Source organism: Diabrotica virgifera, chromosome 5 (assembly GCF_917563875.1).
Source record: "Diabrotica virgifera virgifera chromosome 5, PGI_DIABVI_V3a".
Lineage (NCBI taxonomy): Eukaryota > Metazoa > Arthropoda > Insecta > Coleoptera > Chrysomelidae > Diabrotica > Diabrotica virgifera.
In genome coordinates, this window is record NC_065447.1 from 250,432,513 (window position 1) to 250,455,799 (window position 23,287).

The window sequence follows — 23,287 nt, forward strand, 5'->3', positions numbered from 1 at the left end:
TGATTGCAATACAAATTTGTAAGTAACGCTTTTTGGAAGTCAATAAAACAACAGTACTTGTCTACAGATACATGGGCCTGAAATTTTTAAAATTCCATCCCCTTAACTGCATCTCTCCCATTTTTCTTCTTCCTTCCCCCGAATTTAATAAATAAAACACCAAATTATATATAAAAATCGTATATTTTTACTTAGGTAGAGTCCTTTTCATTAGCATTTTTCAGTGCGTCACAAATGATAGAAAAAAAGGTAAGTCCGTGATAATACACATTTATGACAATGGTTGCGTTCGGACGACCACAGCGGCTGACTGTCAGCAGAAATCGGCTGAGGGGTTGTATCCAGCGCTGATAGGGAAAGCTTAGTAAATCTCTCAGCGGCTGACTTCCAGCGTTGTCGTCTAAACGCTACCGCTGGCTCAGCTGTCCAGGCACTGTGGTCGTCCGAACGCACCCATTTATTCTAACATGACATTTTAGTTAAATCTGACGGTTGTCACATTTTATTTGCAATTTGGCATAAAAACAAATCAATTGTGTTTATTGCATTTATAAAATGCTATTTTCTTTGATTTGCATAGTCTTATAAATTGTACAGATTATATTCGTAGATATACATATTAATTATATAATTCATAAATAATTTTTTCTTCGATTATAGCGCCGTCTATCGACAACTAGAATAAATGTTATAAATGTCTGTAATCACAGACGTGCCTTTTTTCTGTCACATACAATTTAATGCGTTAGAAAGAAACCGAAAAACTGTGACGCACTGAAAAATGCTCATGAAAAGGACTTTATATAAAAATTATGTACAGTCTATTCACAATTATTTCAAATCCTATACAAAGCCATATGGTTCTACTTCGAAAACTATAAATACAGTTGAGTCGGCGAGTCTTTACCCGTGCGTCATCATTTAAAGCATACGAAATAAGTCGGAAATTTACTAAACGCAACGACAAGTGGATATTATTCCGATCACGGGTTATAGTATAAAATTTGACGTTATCAAATAAAGAGAATGTCAAATTTAAGTTGTGCTTTAAAATTTTGGTGCATAATTACAGCTACATGTAAAGTAGCTTAATAAATTATTTTATTATCATTGATTAATAAATAAATAAACAATTTATAAAAAATATCAATAACATATTTTCTTATTGTTATTTTATTCACTTTGGCGAAACCTTAAATACAAGCATTCAACTGTGTCAACAATGAGGTTAGCTTTGTACGTTGTCAAAATTTATCGTAAAATAACATAAACTTATCAAACAATTTCTAACTAATATAAAATTTGTTGTGAAAACAACTGTTTGTATACTATAAAAAAACTTCAAAATGCAAAAATTAGACAGAATAACAGCAAAAAATTCAACAAACTGACAGCCAAAAAAGTAAACAAACCAAAACGTCAGAAATTGTACTTAAAATATGTGAAGACATCCCTAATTGTCTTTCTTTGTACCTATCTCTTTTCAATGCACTGAGTCTAAATAGTTCATAAAAATAACATGTTTTTACTTAATACCAGGCGGCAGCTGGTTTGTCATTTTCATGCGTGAAAGAGAATGATGCTAAATAAAAAGTATGTGTTCTATCTCGCCAGGTATTAATGACGCACGGGTAAAGACTCGCGGACTCAACTGTATATTGGTTGTTGAATACAGTTCCTAAATAAATAAAATTGTATAATGAGGCTGCCAACAATGCAAATAGAAAAATGAATTTCGTTGATGTAAAAAAGTTAAAACTCCAGATTACTATAAGTACGGGGACTGATCATCAAGTTTCAGGACTTCTAAATTGCGTGGCAACGTCTTCCTGCAGTTGTGTAAATAAAGAAACCGAAGACATAGAGAAGCGGAAACTAAGTCAATTCTGCATATTTTTCACAAACATTTTCATGACTTTCATCTCCTAGCCCCTCTACTTACCAGACTTACAACCCACAGACTTTTCCTAGTTTCCCAAACTCAAGAGATCTTTAACATGACAAAGGAATTTGACTCGTTGGGAGAAGTTCTATGTTGCCAATGATAATACCAATCTTGAACGGAATAATGTTGAATGATTTATATGTTTATATAGGTACAGGGTGTTTGGTAACGAATGGACCATAGCTTAACCTTAGATTCCTGAGATCAAAATAGATAGACTCAAATAAACTTAATTTACAACGACCTTTTTTGTCCACATCGTTGAAAAGAGAAGATTTCAGAGAACAATTTTCAATCATAACCCAAAAACACCTTAAAAAATGTTCGATCTTTGGCTGCCCTTAAAGTAAGAACTTATTCGGAGTTATGCACATAATATCTATAAGATTTTAAAATGCCTCTCTTCTAACATCGTCTTTTTTTACTTATGCCAACGTTCTTGCGAAGCGGGGATATACATCTTTAAATTACCTTTTTCAGTAAACAGTCCACTACAAATTTTACATTCATAAGTCTTCTTCTTCTTAGCCTTCTATCGTCCACGTTTAGACATATTTATAGTCCAGGGCGCATTTGTTTTGAGATGGACGTTGAGAGGTGACTCAAATTTTTTTGCAGAAATTGCTTGAAAATAACTCAAATAATAATATTTGAGTTATCCTCCCTCTCAAAATGGTCCGGAACATTGTTTAATTAATCAAAATGTCAAAATATAAAGGAAAAATTCGATTTTATTATTGGTTTTTTGATTATAACTTTAAAACTATTCATTTCTAAAAAAAGTTGTAATGATATAAAAGTTGCGTAATTAAATTTACTACAATATAGAATTTGTTAAAAATTTAAAAAATAGTCACCCTTGTTGCAAAATAGCAATAATTGCGAAAAAAAACATACAAAAACAAATATTAGCATTTTAAGTTTTTCAACCATTTATGCTACACTTAGGACCTTCATATTTTACCCAGAAAAACTATATTATATTGTAAAACAACACTGTAAATTTCATTAAGATCGGTTTAATAGATTTTGCAATCCAGCTTTCGCAAAAAAAATTCATTTTTTTAAAATGTTGCAGCACTGAAAATAAAGCAGACAGCAAGTTGATTTTTTTTTTCTACTTATAGAAGTCTATGGTACCTTTCATTTGCAATATGCAAAATTAAAAACGATTAATTACCACGGCGTCAGGAAATTTTTTAAATAAACATTAATTTTTTGTGCTACGCGCAAGACAGCGGTGTTCGATTCACACAAGTTGATTCCCACCCAAATTTCTTCCAATCTTTATCTAATATATTATTTTCTTACTTTATATTTTGTTGTATTTTAATATTTTAATTCCACAAAAATACTTAAGTAATTTTATTATTGTTTGTGAAATACTGTTTAGACAATTGCATATGTTTAAAAATAATAAACGTTTATTCTCTAAGTTAAAATATATGAACAAAGAAAGTTTTTGCTAAAAAAGTGTTATTTCAAAGGATAGAGTATGTGTTTTTATTTTGCAATAAACAAATTTATTTATTTATATCGGAATGTAATAAAAATTAAAATGTATCAATCATTATCAAGGGTCATTGGAATGCCTAATCAGAGCAAACTATTCGCTGTCCTGCGCGTAGCACCAATAATTAATGTTCATTTAAAAAAATTCCTGACGCCGTGGTAGTTAATCGATTTTAATTTGGAAATTGCAAATGAAAGATACAGTACACTTCTATACGCAAAAAAAATTTCAACTTGCTATCTGCTTTATTTTTAGTCCTGTAACATTTCGAAAAAATGAATTATTTTTGCGAAAGCTGGATTGCAAAATTTATTCTGCAAAATCTATTGAACCGATCTTAATGAAATTTACAGTATTGTTTTACTGTATCATAAAGTTTTTCTGGGTGAAATATTAAGGTCGTAAGTGTAGCATAAATGGTTGAAAAACGTAAAATGCGAATACTTGTTTTTGTATGGATTTTTCGCAATTATTGCTATTTTGCAACAAGGGTGACTATTTTTTAAATTTTTAACCAATTCTATATTGTAGGAAATTTAATTACGCAACTTTTTTGTCAGTATAACTTTTCTCGAAAATGAATACTTTTAAAGTTATAATCAAAAAACGAAGAAAAAAATCGAATTTTTCCTTCATTTTTTGACATTTTGATTATTTAAACAATGTTCCGGACCTTTTTGAGAGGGAGGATAACTCAAATATTATTATTTGAGTTATTTTCAAACAATTTCTGCAAAAAAATATGAGTCACCTCTCAACGTCCAAATGTACTAATATTTTTACAGATGCGCCCTGGTCTAATAGGCCTCTCCCAACTCCTTCCATAGAACTCTATCCTGAGCAACATATTTCCAATTTGCTCCGGCTACTATTTTAATATCATCAACCCACCTCATCTGTGGTCTTCCTCTCGGTCGTTTACTTTGGTACGGTCTCCAATGTTGTATTGTTGCATTCCAACGTTGGTCTTCTTGTCTAGCAGTGTGGCCTGCGAAGCTCCATTAAAGTTTGTCAACTTTTGTTGATATGTTCTCGACTTTAGTTTTTGATCTTACCCAGTCCCTCTTTTTATCTGGCAGTCATATACTTAACATTGTGGCTAGTTTTTTCATATTTGACTTTGGTTGAAACATGGTTGAAACTTGGGTTGACATCAAAGGTTGAACACTTTGCTCCTCAAGTACAGTTGAGCCCGGGAATCTTTACCCGTGCGTCATCATTTAAAGAAAGCATACGAAATAAGTAGATGATAAGTCGGAAATTGAAATTTACTAAATGCAACAGCAAGTCACTTAACTGTCACTTGCTGTTGCGTTTAGTAAATTTCAATTTCCGATTTATCATCGACTTATTTCGTATGCTTTAAATGATGACGCACGGGTAAAGATTCCCGGACTCAACTGTATTGGGGTATTTTGCGGTTCTTAAGTATACAACTAAGTTTTCCAAATCCTGCCCATGCTAGTCTTGCTCTCCTAGTAATTTCCGCACTTTGTTCTCTTTATCAAGTTTCAGGATTTGGCCTAGGTAGATATATTCCTGGACTTTTTCTATCTTACTGCCATTTATAGTTATACGTCTAGGTCTGGGGTCATCTGTGTTTGTCATTATTTTTGTTTTTCTCATAATCATTTTTAGGCCGACGTATTGGGAGCTGCCTGCGAGTTCCTCCATCATAATTTGCAGTTCCTCGAATGAGTTCGCTATAATCACAATGTTGTCAGCGAATCTGAGGTGGTTTAGCTACTTGCCATTAACGGTAATGCCATAGGTATGACGGTAATACCAATCTGTCGTTTTGAAGACGTCTTCAAAATTTTTCATAAGTCACCACTGTGAATTCTCTTATTATGCACATTTAAATTATTTTTAAAAGCAAACAGCTTACTACAAATTTCACATTTATAAGGTCTTTCGCCAGTGTGAACTACCATATGTCTATTTAACAATGATTTTTCATTAAACTGCTTACTACAAATTTCACATTCATAAGGTCTTTCACCGCTGTGAATTCTTATATGAGTCTTTAGACTAGCTTGTTGAGTAAACTGTTTACTACAAATTTCACATTTATAGGGTGTTTCACCTGTGTGAATTCTCATATGCACCATTAAATTTCGTTTTGTAGTCAATAGCTTATTACAAATTTCACATTCATATCGCCTTTCACCAGTGTGAACTATCATATGACTTTTTAAATGAAATAGTTGAATAAACCGCTTACTACAAATTTTACATCCATAAGGTTTTTCACCGCTGTGAATTCTTATATGAATCTTTAGATTAGCTTGGTGAGTAAACTGTTTACTACAAATTTCGCATTTATAGGGTGTTTCACCTGTGTGAATTCTCATATGCACCATTAAAATTTGTTTTGTAGTCAATACCTTACTACAAATTTCACATTCATATTGCCTTTCACCAGTGTGAACCATCATATGACTTTTTAAATTAAATAGTTTAATAAACTGCTTATTACAAATTTCACATTTATAAGGTCTTTCACCGATGTGAATTCTCATATTATGTCTATTTAAATCTATTTTTTGAACAAAACGCTTACTACATATTTCACATTTATAAGATCTTTCACTAGTGTGAACTGCCATGTTATGTCTATTTAAAACTGATTTTTCAGTAAACTGATCAAAACAAATTTCACATTTATAAGGTTTTTCACCACTGTGAATCCTCATATGCACATTTAAACTACTTTTTAGAGCAAACTGCTTACTACAAATTTCACATTCATAAGGTCTTTCTCCAGTGTGAATTCTCATATGTCTAGTTAAATCTATTTTTTGAGTAAAACGCTTACTACAAATTTCACATTTATAAGGTCTTTCACCACTGTGAATTCTCATATGTCCATTTAAAACTATTTTTTGAGTGAAACGCTTACTACAAATTTCACATTTATAAGGTCTTTCACCACTGTGAATTCTCATATGTCCATTTAAAACTATTTTTTGAGTGAAACGCTTACTACAAATTTCACATTTATAAGGTGTTTCACCGCTGTGGATTCTCATATGGATCTTTAAATTACTTTTTATAGTAAACAGCTTACTACAAATTTCACATTGATTTGGTCGTTCACCAGTACAAGTTTTCAAATGTTCTTTGGGAGAATTAAATGGTTTGGTAATTGCAACTTCCTTTGTTATATCCTGTGGAGCACCTAAAATAAGAACCAAATTATAAGAATTTTATTTTATTAAAAGCAAAATGCAAGGTGATTCAGTGAAACGGTACGATTTGACAACGCTGGTGACGATAAAATAGAAGAGCCGCGGGCTTGCGACGTTAACGTTGTGAAACTAGAGAGTGGGAAGTTTAGTTATGATGGATTCGTGGCGTTGTGAACAACGCACATTTGCTGTGAAAGCTTATTAAAAAAATTGTGAAATTTTTGTGCGTTTACAACGAGAATTTCGTTTACACTACCATTTGCCGCCCGAGCTGCAGTTCCGTCTATCATGGCTATTAAGACTTTGGACCAAGAGCTAGCAACGTCGGGAAAACAGTGATTTTAAGACACTTGGTTTTTTAATATATTATTCCCTATGCTTCTTTGAACACTTTACCGGCCATCTGGCTACCGAGACAGGTTGCGTTCATTACTGCGCAGCGCACCTGTACAGGTAAATATATCAAATTTAAAATTATTTTAAGACGAAAAATTTTTTTGCCATTACTTTTTAAACATTATTAGAAATATGAATAATAATTTCCAGGCATTTCTGTGGTTGCTAAATATGCGCCAGACGCTATTTTTTATAAATAATAATTGAAAAATTTAAATTATTTTAGTATGTCTGAAATTTTAATATTATATTATGTACACATAAATAAATGCAAAATTAATTTGCCAGGCATTAATTCGGTTGCATTCACCAGCCAGATGGATTTAAAATCATAAAAATAATGTGTATTTTCAGCAAAACGATCGCTGGTTGGGTTAAGAAACTAGACAAACAAAAAATACGACAATTTCGGGGGTGAATGTTGTCCGCACATGTTATTAAGATGGGTCAGTCACAATAAATTCACAGTTTGTTAACGATTCTTGTCGAGTTTCTATTTAGTGAAAAGTAATTGTGATACAATATAATGGCAAATAAAATACAATGTGTGTTTTGCAAGGAAAAAAACGAGAATGTAATAACTTTTGTGGATGAAAAACTGTTAAAGTGTAATGACGTTTTGAGTGCGCGTATTAAATACAATATAAAATATAATAATGTATGTACAGTTACCAGACCAAGTGAATACCACTGATGGATACCACAAAAAATGCTACAATTATTTTGCAGCCTTAATGGCTAAGTATCGTAACATATCTGACATTAATTCAGTTTTGTCAAATCTTCGTCATACATCAAGTTCTTCGCTGTCAAGTGCGAGTGACACAAGTTATATTATATAATAAATATATATCATATTCATAAATACAAGTATAAATTTTGATACGACTTCAATTTCATTTTATCCTTTTTTTTCTATGATTATTTAATTTGAAAATATTAATTTAAATGAAAAAAATGATTCCCAGAATAAAAAATATTATTTTTTATTTATTATGTTGTTGAAAATTTCGACAATAATTTTTATTTATTAACATTTTACATATTTAATTCTGTCATTATTAGCTAGGTTGAGATAAATAAAAATTTCTTTAAATACCGTAGGTAGGTAGATTTATTCCTGTCTCTTTCCGCCAGTCTACTCTACCGCTATCTTTCTGTAATAACTAATATATTACTGGAATACCCTACAACTTTAATTTGATCTGGCTGATGACTGCAACCGAGTTAATGTCCGGCAAATTAATTTTGCATTTATTTATGTGTTAATAATATAATATTAAAATTACAGACATACTAAAATGATGTAAACTTTTCTATTATTATTTATAATAAATAGCGTCTGGCGCGCATTTAGCAACCACAGAAATGTCTGGCAATTATAATTCATGTTTCTAATAATGTTTAAAAAGTAATGACAAAAAAATTTTTCGTCTTAAACTAATTTCAAATATATTTACCTGTATCTTTTGTTTGTCTTATTTCTTAACATAGCCAGCATACGTTTTGCTGAAAATATAGATCATTTTAAACGATTTTAAATCCATCTGGCTGGTGACTGCAACCGAGTTAATGTCTGGCCAATTAATTTTGCATTTATTTATGTGTTAATAATATAATATTAAAATTACAGACATCCTAAAATGATTTAAATTTTTCTATTATTATTTATAATAAATAGCGTCTGGCGCATATTTAGCAACCACAGAAATATCTGGCAATTATAATTCATGTTTCTAATAATGTTTAAAAAGTAATGACAAAAAAATTTTTCGTCTTAAACCAATTTCAAATATATTTACCTGTATCTTCTGTTTGTCTTATTTCTTAACACAGTGAGCGTACGATTTGATGAAAATATATCATTTTAAACGATTTTAAATCCATCTGGCTGATGACTGCAACCGAGTTAATGTCTGGCAAATTAATTTTGCATTTATTTATGTGTTAATTATACAATATTAAAATTACAGACATACTAAAATGATTTAAATTTTCTATTATTATTTATAATAAATAGCGTCTGGCGCGCATTTAGCAACTACAGAAATGTCTGGCAATTGTAATTCATGTTTCTGATAATGTTTAAAAAATAATGGCAAAAAAAATTTTCGTCTTAAAATAATTTTAAATTCGATATATTTACCTGTACAGGTGTGCTGCGCGGTAATGAACGCAACCTGTTTCAGTAGCCAGATGGCCGAGAAGGTGTTCGAGGATTCATAGGGAATAATATAATAAAAAATCAGCTGTCTTAAAATAGTTGCTCGAAAACGTTGATAGCCATTTAGACTATAGCGTCTGGCACGTATTTAGCAACCACAGAAATGTCTGGCAATTATAATTCATATTTCTAAGAATGTTCTACAATGGCAAAAAAATTTTTCGTCTTAAAATAATTTTAAATTCGATATATTTACCTGTACAGGTGCGCTGCGCAGTAATGAACGCAACCTGTCTCAGTAGCCAGATGGCCGGTAAGGTGTTCTAGCATGCATAGGGCCTATATTAAAGAATCAGCTGTCTTAAAATAGTTGCTCGAAAACGTTGCTAGCTCTTAGACCACTTGGTTTAGGAACTTTAAAAGTAGTGGTTCAATATCACAGAAAAGAGTGGCAGTGTCAGAACTTCTCGCACACCACAGAATATTGAAGCGGTGCCAAATTCATTACATGTAGTCGTCGCAGTGATCTTCGAGCACTCGCGTGTAATGAATTTGGCACCGCATCAATAGTGGCACCGCCACTACAACACCGTAGTCAAAGATGGCGCCGGGCATACAGACGTGTGTCCAATGTGCTGATAATTTTATTGTAAATACTAAGTATATCGTTTGCGATTTGTGTATTAAACCATATCATTTGCATTGTGCTAAAGTGAAAGATCAAGTGTTAAAAATTAAACAAGATTGTGTTAATTTAAAGTGGTTTTGTGGCAATTGTTTTACGATAGCTGCAAATAGACTTAACAAAAACGAGTCTGAATATCAACTTAATGAAAAGAAAACAAAAGAAGTATTGGAAAAAACTTGTAAGTTAATTGATCTTATTGAAAATAATAATACACTAACAAACAGTCAGCGTCAATGGAGCGATGTTGTAAAAACGAAAAAAACCGAACCACTTATTATAAAACCAAAAAATCAAAATCAAACTTGTTTAACAACAAAAACTGTATTAGCAGAAAAATTTAGTCCAGTTGATATAAATGTGTCGGTTGAAAATGTTAAATCTTGTGCTAAAGGGTCGATTGCAATTCACTGTAATAATAAGGAGTATTTGGATAATTTGAAAATTAATGCTGAAAAAGTTCTTGGAGCAGATTATGAGATAAAAATTGCAAGTATATCTAAACCTAAGATCAAGATCATAAATGTCCACGAAAAAGACATTGAAGATATTGACAGCTTTGTTGATAGTTTTAAAAAACAAAATTTGATTGACGGTATAGAAACTTACATTAAAATATTACGTAAATATAAATCGAAAACTAATAACCGTAATGCACTTAATGTAATAGTGGAAATTTCAGCAGATATATTTAATTATCTAATTAATGAAAGGGAAAAAATACATATAGGATGGAATAGCTACAGATTTTTTGAACACGTAAATATTATTCGTTGTTTTCGGTGCTGGAAATTTGGGCATTTTGCAGATAAATGTACTTCACAGGATGTTTGTCCATTATGTGGAGGTCAACACAAAAAAGATGAGTGCAGAATTACTAACGATAATTTTACTTGTGTTAACTGTAAATATGCAAATGAAATTCTTAAACTTAAACATGTTAATTATAACCATAATGTATTTGATAGAAATTGTAGTAGTTATCAAAGACAGTTATTAAAAGCCAAAGAAAGAATAGGGTATAATATCTAGCCATCAAAGACGCCTTCAAATATTACACGCACAAATAAAAAGTGTACAGATAATCTTCTTCTTTCTTGTATTAATGCTGAAAGTTACTATAAACATTGCGATGAAATCAAACTTTATGTTCAGGTATATGACCCACACATTTTATGTTTGACGGAAACTTGTATCACTAGCGATTTTTCAGATTCAGAGCTACAGATCCCTGAATATGTAATGGCGCGTTGTGATTCTAGTAGTCGTCATACAGGAGGAGTTCTAATTTATACGAAAGAATACATAAAAGTCAATAATATCAAAACATTTATTATTGACAAGAGTTTGTGGGTTTTGTCTTTGGATGTTGTAATTAATGGATCATATTATGGAATAGTGGGTATTTATAGATCGCCAAGTGGTAGTATAAGTGATTTCATTGATGTAATTTTCAAGTGGATGGATGATTATTATGAATCACATAGTAGTTGTAGTATAGTCATTGCTGGAGATTTCAACATACATTATGATAAAAATTGTCAGGGTAAAAGTAAATTGAAAGAATATATAGAAAATAATGGAATGCAGCAACTTGTAAATGAATATACAAGAATTTTTAAAGATTCAAAATCTATGATTGATCTTGTCATAAGTAATGACTATACGTTAACTGCTCATGTAGAAAAAAATTACATAATATCTGATCACTGTATTGTCCATGTGCTCAATAATAAAGTAACTAAAAATGAAGTCATTGAAACAGAACAAATTCGTTCTAAAATAATATATGATAATATGGTAAACATGTTGATTGAAAAAGATTGGGCATATGCTTCGGTAAACATCGATGAGGTTACTGATACTTTCATCAGTAATATCGTAGATGTTTTGGATAGAGTGTCACCAGTTAAAACTGTGGAAGTTAAGAACTTTGGTAATAAATGGTTTGACAACACTTGTAAATTGGCAGTTAAGAATAAAAATCTTGCTTATAAAAGATTTTTGTTTACAAACGATTGCGTAGATTGGAATAACTATAAAATTGAAAGAAATAACTGTGTTAGAGTTTTAAAACAAGTTAAAATTAGATTTTATGAGTCAAATATTGATAGGAATAGGGGTAATTCTAAACAAATGTGGAAACATCTCAAACAGTTAGTAGGAACTAATAAAACTATATCACAATTTCAAAGTCTTGAACATGAAGGTGTAACATATAGTGTAAATTTGGCAAACATATTAAATCAATATTATGTTGATAGTATTAAAGATATTATTGTAAGTTTTGACCAAAATAGTGATATTAATTTAAATTTGCAGACAGTTGTTTCATCTGATGTAAATTTTGAATCTTTTGAGAGCATATCACTAAACCAACTATATGATATAATCAAAGTACAATATAAAAAAAAATAGTACGGATGAAGTAGGTCTTGATATTATCAAAAATCTATTTCATGTGTTAGGTTATCCTTTATTAAATTTAATTAATATGAGTTTAGAGAAGGGCCTGGTGCCCAAGCAATTTAAAATATCAACTATAGTTCCTGTTCCAAAAGTTCCTAATACTAATAAACTTGATCAATTACATCCAATAAATATGCTCCCATTTTGTGAAAAAGTTTTAGAAATTGTGGTGTACAATCAGCTGATTAAATTTATTACTTCAAATAATATCCTGTATAATTACCAGTCTGGATTTAGAAATTCTCATTCATGTGAGACCGCATTACAGTTAGTTGTCTCAGATATGAAAAGTATTTTAGATACGACAGGGGTCGGTATATGCGCGGTTTTTATAGATCTCAAAAGAGCATTTGAAACAATAGATCGTCATATACTTCTTTTGAAATTAAAGAAATATGGTTTTAACGGGACAGTTTTTAATTGGCTGGAAAATTATCTGTCAAATAGGTACCAAAGGACTAAATTAAATAGTGAAATGTCAAATCCACAGTTAAATGATATTGGTGTGCCGCAAGGCAGTGTACTTGGACCTCTACTTTTCATATTATACATTAATGATTTGGGAAACGTATTAAGCAAATGTAAAATTCATCTTTTTGCTGATGACACATTAATATATTTTTATGGGGAAGATTTTGTTGATGTAGTGGACACGATGAATCGTGAATTGCATTTATTAACTGAAAGATTTAAGTTAAACAAATTGAAAGTCAATGAGTTAAAATCCAAATACATGTTTATTGGTAATAATACTCTTTTCGGGAAATTCTTAAGTTCGGATGTTCACATTAAATTAAATAATGAAAAAATTGAAATGGTTCAGGAAATAAAGTATTTGGGATTCATATTGGATAGGGAACTAACTTTTAGTAAACATGTTGATTACATTTGCAGAAAGATAGGGAAGAAAATAGGTTTTTTTCGAAGAGTATCACCATTTTTGACATTTCAAACTAAATTAACAATTTATAATTCGTTAATATTACCTCACTTTTTATATTGTTGTTCATTGATTTATACAGGATGTTCTAATTATGACAGGCTTCAAATTCTCCAAAATAAGGCTATGCGAGTAATATTGAGATGCAATCGATATACTCGAATTCAAGATATGCTGAAAACTTTAAATTGGTTAAAAGTTGAACATTTTATGTATGTCCAATCTATGACATTCTTATTTAAGATGGTAAACCATTTATTGCCTGAGTATTTGAACAGTCAATTGGTCCCGATAGCAAATGTTCATGAGCATAGCACTAGAGCTGCAAATTCAATAAATTTTTATGTTAGAACAACCAACAAGTCCAGTTCAATGAAAAGCTTGTTTCATAAAGGAATTGTACAGTTTAATAATATACCTTATCACATTAAAAATAGCCATAATGCAACTATCTTTAAGAGATTATTAATCCATTATATTAAAACTAAGACCTAGAAACCAATTGGCAATGTTTGTTGTTCTTCCAGTGTTTTTATTTTTATTTTATTTTTTCTTTTTTTATTTATATATTGAATGTTTCTGATTAATTTAATTTGACAATGCTTATTTCTTTATTTGTATAGTCTCATGTTTTTAATTTTTGTAATACTTTATGATAATTATACAGCGCTCCTTGTCTTGACAATTCTTATGTAATTTGTACAGGTGTGGAGTGCAATGTTTTTGTTTTGTGTATTATCTATTATGATAAATAAATAAATATCTATCTATATCTAATATTCTGTGGTGTGCGAGCAGTTTTGACACTGCCAGCTCTTTTTTGTGATGTTGAACCACTACTTTCAAAGTTCCTAACCCAAGTCTTGTGAACGGGGCGGCAAATGGTAGTATAAACGAAATGCTCGTTGTACACGCACACAACTTTCACCATTTTTGTAATAAGCTTTCACAGAAAATGCGCGTTGTTCACCATAACTAAACTTCCCACTCTCTAGATTCACAACGTTTACGTCGCAAGCCCGCGGCTCCTCTATTTTATCATCAGCAGCGTTGTCAAATTGTACCGTTTCACTGAATCACCCTTTATATGCTAGAACAAAAATAAAAAGTATAAAAAAATAAAGTAGGTAGAGGAGAGTTGGATAAAACGGGATAGTCGGATAAAACGGGATACCTGGCCTAGAGACCCAACTAATGCTCCTCTCAATCGGACAACGACGAAAACTTGTTCTCAGTCAACACTCTCAGTTCGTTTTACATCGATGCCACTATCAGATGAAAAGTTATTGTGTTTTCTACATTATATTGCCTACATATCTAAACATATAATTCCGGTGACTATTACATTTAATTAAGCACTCATTAACGAATATTCTCATGTGGAGTCTATCTAATTTTACTTTCACGTTTAGGCAGGAGCCATTTTTGTTTTGAAAAATGTCTGAGTTGGACAAAACGGGACACTTATAAGTTGTATAAAATGGGATACAGTTTTTTATGTCCCGTTTTATCCAGCTATTTATTTTTTGGCCTATATATTTTTTAAATAGCGATAAAGCGTGTTCTCATACTGCAGAATAGAACAACATATTTTTATGTGACTTTTGTTCTGATATACGTACCTAGTCCTAAATAAAAGGTCTTATTTCCCATTTTGCAATAAAACATAAGAAAAGGTCTATTTTTAAGTTTCTGAATACATACTAAAGATATTGTTTTTTCAAAGGTAAATTTTGCTTTGCAGTCTTATATCTACTTAAATATACTTTTTAGATAATTTTATGCAAAAAATTAAATATTGTGAGCCTATCCTGTTTTATCCAACCGTGGTATGCTAAAACGGGATGTGTAGGAGTTTAATAAATATTTTTTTACTATTTTCCAGTCATTAAAAATAGCTAAAAATATGTTTTTTGTGTGCTTCAATAAATGTTATACCTATAAAAAATAATAATATGATAATTTCTTGTAACATTTTTTCCGTAATAAAAATAAACAATAATGATATCCCGTTTTGTCTAACTCTCCCCTACCTACTGTACCTACCAAATAATTTTAGAAAAGCTTAATTTTAATCCTATTACAAAGTCATTTGTATTTGAATTGAGCCCTATTGTTAGGTTTAGAAAGGTATCCAGCATAAACAAACGATCCAGTCACAGATGAACACAATTTTGTGAGAATTTTTGAAACAGTTCCTACCACATTTCTTTATAATTTAAAAATTAAATTTACAATATCTTAATTTAAAATCAAGTTTTTGTAGAACAATCAGGGGCGTGCGGTGAAATTTGAAACAGGGGAAGCAATTTATAAAAAAATTGTAAAAACATCTATTTATAATGTAATTCAATTCTTCTACCATTTTTCGAAAACTTGTCTATAACTTCCTTGTACAGACGTGGATATTGTGACATTTCTTTAATCAGATTATATTTAATTGAAAAAGAAAACAAGAAAAATCCTTTATAAAAGGTATACATACTACTAGGTATACTGTATACTCCCTAGGGAGTAAAAGTACTTTGTCTCCCTAGGGACGAAAAGTAGGTACGACTTTCCTCCCTACAATCAGGTCAGGAAATGTATACTTTCTGTAGAGGTAGGTGGAAAAAAATATTAGTAACTCACTGGCAATATTTTTTGTGTCAATACTCAATATCCTCAGTCTCATATAAAGCTGTTTTGAAGGTAATGAAATCAAGTCAAAATATTGTCCATAAAGACGCATCAAAGATTTTGTTTGTTTTTCAGGAAAATGTGTTTTTCTTAATGTATTAAAACTGCACAGCTAAAGAAAGTCTCGGTCATCAAAATTCTTAAAACCTATTTTCCATTCGTTGGCATATTTGATCTAAAATCTGGTAAATAGTATAGTCGGCGAGTCGGCGGTAGCACGATTCGACATCTCAAACATTATCAGTGCGTACCTAGTCGTTTCCTTTTAGGCTCAAAACGTATTGCCATCATATTATTTGAGCATTTTTCAAAGTCATCTCTTTTTGTTAATAATATCTTTAAATACGCTAATTTTTTTACACAGAAACCAATCTCGTTTATCTTGCATTGCAATACATTAAATAAATTATCTGAGAATAGAAATATTTCTGAAAAAAGCTAAGTTATAAAATAAAATTCAAATAATCTAAACTATCCAAAAATCCTCTCGAGCTATTTATGGTTTCTGTATCCCACTTTTCACATTTTCACCATTTTCCAAAACACTAATACATATTTTATAATTTATTTATATAAATAATATTTATATTTAGTATTTATAATATAAATAATTCTATGTATTTATTTATATAAATAATTCAATAAAATCCATCTTCATACTTTCAAAAAATCAGTCAACGAAGCCCGTCATTGTCAAATGCTGGTAAATCCCATTTAAATTCACCAAAAACATCTTCGTATGCAACTGACAAAACTGCTTATAAGCTAAAGATATACCCCAAATTTGAACTCACCGCTCACTGTGTAACCCCGATGATTTTTACATAGGCTGGAGTCGCTGAAGAGAAGCAACTTAAAAATCAGATTATTATGCCGATATAACTCCGAATACCACCGTAGAAATACGATCATGGTCCGAGTACGGAAGGATGCAGCATGCAGCGCTGCTTATACGAGTATGAGTACCTATTTCATTGCTTTGTTATTTACTGTATGACAAAAATAGAGTAAAATACGTTTGTCTTTTCTTATTAGGTAGGTACTTGCTGCTTGTACTACATAATTAAATATTCTCGTATGCAACTTAAAATCCTGCTTATTATGTGTTTGTTCAATTTTTTTTAAATTATCTCAGTTACTCAGTTGGTACGGCATTACTACGGAAACCAAGGGAAGCAATGCTTCCCTTGCTTCCATGGACTGCACGCCCCTGAGAACAATATTTAATGGAAATAATATTTAATAATAAATATTTTAATATATTATATTACATATACTACACTCACCGGCGCGAAAAACGGGCACCCCCCAAAAAATGGGTCATTTTTGGATGGCTCGTATTTCCTAAACCTGCTGTCCGATTTAAGTGATTTTTTTAATAATATATAGCCTTATTCTTTAACAATATCTCTGTAATAATATTGTTGCTAGACAGGAAATTATCATTGTATACCGGGTGTACCAATCAAACTACGTTTTTTTCTAAAAGTTCGGAACACCCTGTGGAATATCCTAGCATTTATAAAATACTGAAATTAAAACCGAAATATAGCCTCAGGTTTTCTTAACATTCTGTTTTTTTATTTATTCGCATGTGTGGGATAATAAAAAAGTTAGGTATTTTAACAACTAGCCCTGTACTTCATCAATTCAGGGTGTTTCTAAATAAGTGCGACAAACTTAAGGGGTAATTCTACATGAAAAAATAATTACCGTTTGCTTCATAAACATATGTACGCAAATGCTTCGTTTCCGAGATACGGGATGTTGAATTTTTTCTTACAAATTGGCGACTTATTTATTGCTCTAAAACCGGTTGAGGTATGCAAATGAAATTTGGTAGGTTTTAAGAGAAAGTTATTGCGCACTTTTTGACCAATGGTAAATATACAATTTTTAATTGTACGTCAAAAAATGCGCAATAACTACCTCCTAAAACCTACCAAATTTTATTTGCATATCTCAACCTGTTTTAGAGCAATAAATTCAACAATCCATATCTCGGAAACGAAGCATTTGCGGACATATGTTTACAAAGCAAACGGTCATTATTTTTTCATGTAGAATTACCCCTTAAAGTTTGTCGCACTTATTTAGAAACACCCTGTATTGATGAATAACATGGCTAGTTGTTAAAGTACTTAACTGTTTTATCATCCCACATAAGCGAATGTATCAAAAAGTAGCATGTTAAGAAAACCTGAGGCTATAGTTGGGTTATAATTTCAGAATGTTATAAATGCTAGAATATTCCACATGGTGTTCCGAACTATTAGAAAAAAAACTTATGTTTGATTGGTACACCCGGAATACAATGAAAATTTACCTGTCTAGCAAGAATATTATTACAGCGATATTGTTAAAGAGCAAGTCTATAAAATATTTAAAAAAATCACTTAAATCGGACAACAGGTTTAGAAAAAACGAGCCATCAAAAATGACCTATTTTGAGAGGTGTCCGTTTTTCGTGACGGTGAGTGTATATACTGTAGTAAATGCAATGTACTTATGTAGTATATATGGAATATTAAATATAATGTAATCTTTTAGTGGAAATTTTGTTTCTGTAATATTATTTAATATCATTGTAGTTTGTTTTTCCCATGCCTAAAATTGTAAATCATTGAAGGTAAACATAGTGAACAGCAAAACGTACAATAGATTTTTATTATCTTTTACCTGTGCTAGAAGTAAACAAAGGAGTACATTCAAATACAGGAAGAAAAGAAGTGATTGTGGACAATTCCAGGTTATTGAATCCTATTACTTGGAACCAATCAGTAAGACCGTTTATGAAATGTATCTATTATTAAATATTATTTCCATCAAGTATTGGCCTACAAAAACTTCATCAAAACCTATCAAGATATTGTAAAATTAATGTTAAAACTACAAGGAAAAAGTAGTAAGAACGGTTTCAAAAATTCTCAAAAAATTGTGTTCATCTGTGACTGGACTATTTGTTTATGGTAGATATCTCTGGAAACTTAACTGACACTCAAATACAAATGACTCTGTAATAGGATTAAGATTAAGCTTTCCTAACATTATTTGGTAGGGACTATAAAGGCGGCGTCTCACCATCAAATAATTTGATCAAACAGTTTGAGCAAACTCCGGAAGTACGTCGTCACAATTGCAGTTTTTTTGAAATTCTAAAAATCTGTGCTCTCACTATCAGTCTAGTTTGATCAAATTTTTTGTACTGAGTTGTCTAACTTGTTTGTACTTTATTTAAAATTAAAATTTTTCATTATTATCCACAATGAACACTCAGGATGTGACGTCACTAACTGTCACTTTCAGTTTGCTCAAACCAGTTTGATCAAATTATTTGATGGTGGGACGCGGCCTTAAGTAATAGAATTGCCCATGTGCAACCAATAGATTGCCCATGTGCAACCATAAACCCAAAAATACTTTTAGTGATAAAAGGGTTAACAGTTTCCAGGTAGTTATGCTGGAGTTCTTTGTTTTTTGCTCAAAAACAAATTTTCAGCATATGTATTGGTTGTCGCCACTATATGTTCAAAAAGTCATAAGTAAAGAATAATTGGAAAAAGTCATACGGGTTACATGTAAGTAAACTTTTTAGCCCAGGATAACCAGAAAATTGAAAATTATTAAAATTTGGTTAATCACTCTATAACAGCATATTATTTATGTTAAATATATTTTCATTTGAGGTGACATTGTTATCATGGCAGCAAAAGAAGAAGACCTACAAGGAAATTTAAAAACATGGAATGAAAAATGAAAGCTAAAGCCTTTGATAAGATAAACCATGACCTTCTATTACATAAATTATGTTCTTTTGGTATTGATGGTCTGGTATTTAGCTGGTTATGTAGTTATTTAGAAAACAGAACTCAAATGGTTAGAGTAAATCACTGTTATACTAACATTTTTCCTGTAACTTCAGGTGTTCCTCAAGGTTCACACCTGGGACTGCTACTATTTAATCTATTCATTAATGATATTACCACTTGTTTTTCCCATACAAAAGCTCTCCTTTTCGCTGATGACCTTGAGTGCTGTACAATAATAAGATCTCATGATGATATTCTTGGACTACAATCAGATATTAATAAATTATCCCAGTGGTGCTCTCTTAATGGCATGGAATTAAATGTTGGCAAGTGTTATATTATGCGTTTCTGTAGGAATCACCATTTACTAACACATGACTATACTATTAACGATCAAGCATTGCAATCATGCACACAAATCAGAGACCTAGGCATAATATTAGACTCTTCACTCAGCTTTAAACACCACATTAGTACCGTTGCCCAAAAGTCTATGAAAATGCTTGGTTTCATTAAAAGAACATCTCGTGATTTCACAGATATAAATTCAATGAAAATTTTATATTGCTCACTTGTTAGATCTCATCTTGATTTTTGTTCTTCTGTGTGGTCTCCATATTATCTAGTTCATAAAAATAAACTTGATAGAGTTCAGCATACCTTTCTCAGATACGTAGCTTTTAAACAACATATATATCGTAGCTACACAGATATTGAATTATTATTGAATATTACTTCATTAGAAACCCGTAGAAAAAGAAAAGATCTGACAATCTTATTCAACATTATTAATGGTAATAGTAGCTGTCCCGATCTTCTGTCAAAAATTGGTCTTTTTGTACCTACTCAGTCAACAAGACAAACTCAAACTTTTCACATAAGCTTTCATAGGTATAACTATACTTACAACAATTTTTTACCACGAACACTTAGACTTGCGAATTCTCTAAGTGACTTGAATATATTCTGCAATTCCTTGGATAGATTTAAAAACCATTTGTTGAACATACAATGTTAGTGATATAATTTCGGACTTCATTAAGTTGGAGGGTCCGAGAAGTTAGCCACATTAGATTTTCATAGAACGTTGAATTGAAGTTTGACAGTGTTGCCATGTGATTATAATGTATATAATGTATAATATATTGCAGGCTTCAAATATACAGAGAAAGCTTCAAAAACTACATGTTTACATTATTCGATGGATTTTGATATTTTTTAATTCATGTAAAACACGAACGAATAAATATTTGTTGTTTGTTTTGATATTCATTGCAGTTAATTACTAGAATTTTTTTGTGGCAATTGCCCTGATAGATTCCTGGAGAGATTTGGCAATAGAGTCAGAACGTTTAAATTTGCGTTTGCCAGATTGCATAGATGTTCCGCAGATATACATTTTATGACTTTCTTTTTATTATATTATAAATATTTCTTTTTATTATTTTATTATTTGGAATGAATGTACGTGAATACTGAAATGCCCTTAGTTACTGAAAAGTGTTCACTTCGTCAGTACGCTATTTTTGTGTTTATTTTGTATTTTTTTAAATATTAAAATGCCTACAACTATTGTAGCACGTGAAAGACTTATAGTCCTTTTACCCATATAAATAGCTGTAACTTCCATTTTAGAGAATTTATTTTTCCTAATTAGGCATTCCAAATCACGTGATATAATATGGCTGCTGGATGGCAAAACTGTCATCCATAGGCGTATCCAATTATTAAACCACTTCATATTTAAATTGCTACCACAATTTCACAGATTTCGCTACACAATTAACAAAAAAACAAAACCAAACAGGATATTCTTTACAAATTTGTCAATATTTAATGTAAACATTAGATACGCGATGACCACCCCCCTTATCTATGTCTATGGCCATGTCAGTTTAGCCATCCACCGGCCACCACTGACAGTTCATTGGAATCCCTAATAGTACTGTAGACTTGTATATCTGTATTTTCAGTTGCATATATTCTGGAGCCTGTTATTATCACAGCTTTTTAATATTTCTGTGGACTTGTTTGTATATCTGTGTTTTCAGTTGCATATATTCTGGAGTCTGTTATTATTTACATTATATTATATTTAATATTTCTGTCTTTAATCAATGTTAAGTAAAATCTTAAAGCAGCAGAATTTGACTTTTTTTACACTTTTTAACTTTATTATTGATACTAAAATCTTGTCATGTCGACATAAATAGAGAAATTTAAAAAATTTTCTCGTTATTTTATCTTCATAGTTAATGTTTTCCATGTTAATAAATAAATTAATAAAAATATATCACATGCTCTTTTCCGATTTATTTTAAGAACACATGGCAACACTGTCACGCCTTCATTTCCTTATATCTGTAGCTAACTTCTCGGACCCTCCAATTTAATGTTGCCCATAATTTCTACCAGCAATTTTTTAAGGTTAAACTTTGTTTGTTTTTTATATCGTAATGTTCTTTTTTTCTTTTAACTTATTAGCTTTATTATCCAATACATATTATAATGTTTGTTCTTTGTGTTGACACTGTTTATGGTTTTGATTTTGTCATTTGTAATATTTTGTAATATTTTTTTTTGTAATAATATTTTCTGAATTGGGTTTGCCCGTAAATAAATAAATAAATAAATACTAGAAGAAAATGGCATGAAACTAAACATAACAAATACAAAAGTATAATGGTGGTAGCTGAGACTAAGGGAGCGTTCAAGTATTACGTAACACGATTTTTGAAAATATTTAACCCCCCTACGTAACACACTCTTATGGGAGTTTAACTATTGCGTAACGCAAGTTTTGAAGATTTTTTATTGAAAATAAAACAGAAAAACTTGAAAAACAGAACTGTAAATATCTTTTAAAAATATCTAGTAATAGGCCGAAAGAAAATACACAACACTTCTTGAAGGCCTAAGCTATACTGGTTCAATTATGTCATATGGTGCACTTGACTCAAGAGTTGAGTCATGGGCCTGTTAGTAAAAACTGTTGTGACTTAACTCTTGAGTCATCAGCAGTCAACGAGTTAAAAATGAACAGAAATCAGTTTCTTACCAATGCTATACTCCTCGAGTTCTGTTTTTATTTCAACTTTAATTTCATTAGATACATCTTCTAATATATGGTTTTCTATTTTAATATCCTCTGAACAATACTCATCTAATACAGATTCCAGATAACTGCTTTTATCCAGTTCAGATTTAACTTCTATATTGTTATATTTCTTTAGAGAATCTCCATCATTAATACGGGGTAATATTTCTTGGTTTCTAGGGTCTTTTTTATTAAGTTCCATATTTTTAAATTGAAATAAAAAACATAAACAAACATTCAAACATAGAAAAGAGGGTTAGGGCAGTGACAGTGACAGGACAGTGATGTCGATGTCGTGCACAGTACATGACAGTACAGTCATGTCTTATGTCAAAGTCCACTCCACAGAGTGCGTTGATGGCAGAGCCAGTCGTCGACTATGGTTTGTTTTTAAACCAG

At 30.9% G+C, this 23,287-nt stretch overlaps 1 protein-coding gene across 1 annotated transcript; it reads right to left on the reverse strand.

Moving 5' to 3' along the window:
- Positions 1 to 164: 164 nt before the first annotated feature.
- LOC126884817 (zinc finger protein 28-like) lies at positions 165 to 23,143 on the reverse strand. The gene is made up of 2 exons (XM_050651065.1): positions 22,850 to 23,143; positions 165 to 6,639 (listed from the first exon to the last, which is right to left on the reverse strand). Exons 1-2 carry the CDS (start codon positions 23,088 to 23,090, stop codon positions 5,279 to 5,281), a joined length of 1,602 nt encoding a protein of 533 aa, XP_050507022.1. The 5' UTR covers positions 23,091 to 23,143; the 3' UTR covers positions 165 to 5,278.
- Between the last annotated feature and the right edge of the window lie 144 nt (positions 23,144 to 23,287).